General features: G+C 46.6%; 1 protein-coding gene across 1 annotated transcript; it reads right to left on the bottom strand.

Moving 5' to 3' along the window:
• Nucleotides 1-792: 792 nt before the first annotated feature.
• Myocos (myocilin opposite strand) lies at nt 793-3,973 on the bottom strand. Its single transcript, XM_045143619.1, has 3 exons — nt 3,879-3,973; nt 973-1,121; nt 793-842 (listed from the first exon to the last, which is right to left on the bottom strand). Exons 1-3 carry the CDS (start codon nt 3,971-3,973, stop codon nt 793-795), a joined length of 294 nt encoding a protein of 97 aa, XP_044999554.1.
• Nucleotides 3,974-4,977: the final 1,004 nt, after the last annotated feature.

A 4,977-nucleotide genomic window follows, 5' to 3' on the forward strand; every position in this document is an offset into this window, starting at 1 on the left:
CTTTAATGCCAGCACTTGGGAGGCAGAGGGAGGAGGATCACCATGAGTTCGCAGCCAGCTTGAGACTAGAGTGAATTCCCCTGGGCTAGAGGGAGGCCCTACCTTGAAAAACAAACAAATTAAAACTCAATGACCTCCAACAGTGGCCCAGGGTTAGCAATGCTGCTTAGCTAAAATAGCATGAAAGGGCCATACAATGGTTGTTCAGGGGCTAAGGTTTCGAAATCCAAGCACCTGGGGACCTCTGGACCTTTGGTTTCTATCGCAGAGGCTTAGGCTTTCACTCATTCAGATTTGTTAACGAACAACAGCATCAGTGATTTTTTTTTTTTTTTAATCAGATGCAGCCATCACAAGTGCTCTACAGCATGACAGAAATCAAAGGCTCAAATATAAACTCACACGTCTCCTATCTGGAACGTGGCTTGAAAACGCAAAAATGTGAGCACATCGGTGGCTCGTTACTGTCTGGACGTGCAATGTGTCCCGCGGGCTCAGGCGCTTGCTCGATTACGTGGCCCCAGCTCCTGGTGCTGTTTGCAGAAGTTGGGGAGCCTGTTGGAGGCGGAGCCTTCCTAGAGGGAGGGGTTCTGCCCGAGGCTTGTGCCCATGGCCCCACTTCCTATCCTGTCTATTTCCTAGTGGGCCCCACTTCCTGTCCTGTCTGTTTCCTAGTGGGCCCCACTTCTGTGTCCTGTCTGTTTCTGCCATGGCTAGCTGCACCCCTCAAAACATGAGGCAAAGTAAGCCCTTCTTTCCCTCTCAGGTTGTTCTATTTTGTGTGCCCATGGGTCAGGGAGAGCAGAAATTGATGTCGGAGGAAACAAGACTCGACAGTGGGTCTAAGAGAAGAACAAAGGAAGAACAAGGATTTCCAAGACAGTTTTCAAAGAAAGCCCAAGGACATCACCGAGCCTGTTTGCTAACATTTTATGTATCAGCCTACTGCCAAGTCATTTAAGTTGCACTTACTTGCTTGAGAGTTTGTGAAATTAGCTGGAGAAGGAGGAGGAGCAGGAGGTACCATGGTGTAGGCCTTGCTGGGAGAAGGCTCTTGTTCCATACCCAAACAGGAAGGCAGTTCTCTACTTTCATCTTTTTTTTTGGTGATTTTTTCATTTCTAGGAGGAAAGATTCACACATTAAAATTACTCAAATAAAGATGGGATCTCAAAACAGCAACAAGAAGAGAACAGTAGCCAGCACCTGAAGAGGACCACTTAAAAACGCCCCTACAGAGGACGTCCTTCCAGGCTTCTCCACCCACACGTTCACAGCCATCAACTGGCAAAATGGAAATATTCTGTCTTATTGTGGATCTGCTCTTCTCAAAGTGAATTCGACTATCTCTATTGATGCCAGGGACCAATGGGGCTAACAGTCACCCTCCAGGATTACAGTAATGCAATATTCTCACTTGGCTTCTTCCATCCCTACTAGTCTCTTCTCTATAAATCTCAGCCCAGGGCAGACTGGGCCTCAGACTTTCATTTGCAGTATAGTTACTCTCAGCCACTATGCCCTTGGGCTTTTTAAGGCTTATTTTCTGACTTCCTCCTCTCCCCAGCCAGCAGAGTTATCCTCTTTTCTAGTAAAGTCTACCAAGGCTTTCCCAAATTGCTCAGAAGGATAACCCTGCCTGTGAGGGCAAAGGGCTACAATGTTCCCTGAACACATGTTATGTCCCAGGGACTAAAAATTAGCTATAAACTAGAAATGACTACATTCTGAGCCACGCTTCACAATAATGTCTTGTGTTTTTCCACTGAGTAAGCTGAGACAGCTGGAGTGAAGGAAGGACTGAGGCCCAGTCTGAGGTGTGGATCAGGGCACAAGTTCCCGTCGGCCAGCACAGTAAGAGCAGATCCCCGGTGCTGCTGAGGGGACGGGAGGTGATGGGCCAGGTGCTACCTGGTGGTAAGGTGAAGTCCTAGCTGTGCACCTCGCAGGGGGCCATCAGAACACAGTGACCACAGCCTTCTGGAAACAATGTCAGCCTCGTGGTCTAAACCAGGGATATCAGTCAGCTGTGCACCTCGAGGAGCAAAGGCTTCCAACACCCCCATGAACTTGAACTGAAGGGGCGCTGTGAGCAATTCTGCATCGAAGTTCATATTCTGATTCAGTCACTTGAATCTCTTGGGTCAACATCTTGTGAAAGTTAGGAAGATGAGAGTATTTAAAGCTGTAACTATCAAAGACCTCAAGCTGAATGTGTCCACTCTGCCAGTTTCTGTTGTGGATTCATGTTAGAGATTTGGAATGGTTGCAACCCAAGGTATCTTGGCAAAATGTTTTAAAGATCATGCGTCTCTGAGGGTTGTCTTAGTCAGGACTAGAAAATATAACCTGCGAAACCATCACACAAATCAAGTGAGCTACATACTGGCTTCTGCTGAAAGTGAAGGGCCCTGTGCTTCCACGAGAAAGAGTTGGGACTGACACACAGGATGCAAAGTGAGGTCACTGAGATCCCCAGATGGCAATTTCAGTAGAGTTTGGTTCTGCTTTATATTGAAGTCCTACCATTCTTCACATAAATGCCATCACAGGCATGCCAAATGTTCAAATAAAAACAGAGAGAACCAGTATAATAGGAGGAAAAGATGATGACATCAAAATAAAAGACTGATTGAGAGGGGGAAGGGCCATGATGGAGAGTGGAGTTGTGAAAGGGAAAGGGGGAAATTATGGTTTATTGTCTATATTATGGAATAAAAATAAAATAAAAACTAAAAACTAGAGAACACAGTTAAACTTGAATTTCAGATAAACAATGACCAATTTGTAGTATATCACAGATATTATACAGATGTATTTTTTTCTTTTTGTCTTTCTTCTTAGGAGGGGTTGGGGAGGGAGAAGGGCACGCCAAGGCCTCTAGCCACTGCAAACGAACTCCAGATGTATGTGTCACCATGTGCATCTGGCTTAACATGGGTTCTGGGGAATCAAACCTGGGTCCTTAGGCTTTACAGGCAAGCACCTTAACCACTAAGCCATCTCTCCAGCCCCAACACAGATGTATTTAAACCAAAACATTGTTTAAAACTTAAATTCATCTGAGAATTCTGTATTTTATGTGCCAAGCCTCCTGTTAAGAGAAAAACCCAGGCAGGATGCCTTTTAGAGCTGAAACATCTGCTCCATCTCCAAGCAAACTATTTTTTGGGCTAAGCACATTAGTCAAGATTTCTTTTTTCTGGGCTGGAGAGATGGCTTAGCAGTTAAAGCACTTGCCTGCACAGCCAATGGACCCAGGTTTGAGTCCCTAAGACCCACATAGGCCAAATGCACAAGGGGGCACATGAGTCTGGTGTTCATTTGCAGTGTATGGAGGCACTGGTGTGCCCTCTATCTCTCTCCCTCATAAATAAATAAATAATTAAAATGAGTTCTTTTTAAGGACTTATCCACCCAGTCATTTATTCATTGTCCATTGACACAATGCCAGGCACATAGTAGTAAAGAAGACATGCATAGTCCGTACATACAGGGAGCTCAGAGCCTTATTGGAAATGAAGGTGAGCTTCCCAGGAGCCCATGCTATCCTCACACTCTGTAAAGGACAGCATTTTTATCCTGGGAGGCTCTATCATAACTTCCATTGTAGCTTCAAAACATCCACATGACTAGCACATCCCATTCAAAGCTGATGATGTGAAACTCATTCCTCCACCCACACAACACATATACAAGTGAGTATCACCACTCTGCTTCATGGAGTGGGTGGCACAGTGCGATGTTCCTAACTAACATCAGTGACTGAAGAGATTGACATAACCCTGTGCCTCCTGCGGCTTTCCCACACATGGTGAGGCGCAGCTGCTATTTTCCACCCTATCCCCACAAGCAATGCACAGGAGAGCCTTTGGTACCTTGTGGCCATGGCAACTCTGCGCTTGTTCACCTCAGAGGCCAGGTCGCTGTAGGGGAGGTTAATCCTGTTCTCTGCTGGGCTCCTCTGCGCCATGGCAACACTGAGAGTGCTGTAGGAATCTAGAGCTGATGCACCTGGGAAGCTAAAACACAAGCATCCGAAATGGACTTTTTTTTTTTTTTTTTTTGAGGTATTATCTCACTCTAGTCCAGGCTGACCTGGAAATCATTATGTAGTCTCAGGGTGGCCTGGAACTCATGGCGATCCACCTACCTCTGCCCACCCCCCGACAAGCACTGGGGTTAAAGGTGTGTGCCACCACATCTGGCCAAAATGGACTTTCAGGGGTCAGTGTGCTCTGGTCAATCCAACCTGGACAGCTTTGCAGAGGGTTTTCACTGCCAGATCCTCAGTAGTTCTTTCTTCCCAACAGCCTGGTCCATGTGCCCATTCTCCCTTACCCTGGCCAAGGAAAACAGATTCCTCAAACACCTGCCCCCAGGAGTAGATGAGGGAAGAACATGGTCCTCACTCACAGCCATAACATTTTGTCATGGATGGTGGTGGGGGGGGGCAAGATATCAAAGTAGACGGGGTTCAGTGAAATTGAGATGAGAGAAAATAACAGGAGGGGATTTAACAAAAATATACTTTATGTATGCATGCATGAAAGTTGAAAACTTGACAACAATAACAACAACAACAAAATGGACACATGATTATTCCAACTGTGCAGCAGGGAAACAGTAGCCACCATTACCCAGGTAAAGACTGAGGAAACGGAGGCTGGGAGGAGTGAATGGAGTCTCCCTAGCCAGCTCAGTGAAACCCGCCCCGCGCTGCTCCTCCTGTACTCCAGTGGAGCACAAGCCTTGCAGGGCCCTTGCCTTCTAGGGAACAGGAACGTGACAGGACAAAGCAGGTATGCATAGAGGCTTGATGTTGTGGCAGCCACGCGATTAATACCAGACTCCATAGGATAGCCTTTTACATGATCTTATTTGGCAACCACAGTCAGTCTACCTGGATTTTATCTCCAGGAGACAAATGGGGAAAATGAGCAGCAGGGAAATTAGTTTCACTGGCAGGGGGGAGGG

This window comes from Jaculus jaculus, chromosome 1 (genome assembly GCF_020740685.1).
Source record: "Jaculus jaculus isolate mJacJac1 chromosome 1, mJacJac1.mat.Y.cur, whole genome shotgun sequence".
NCBI classification, from domain to species: Eukaryota; Metazoa; Chordata; class Mammalia; order Rodentia; family Dipodidae; genus Jaculus; species Jaculus jaculus.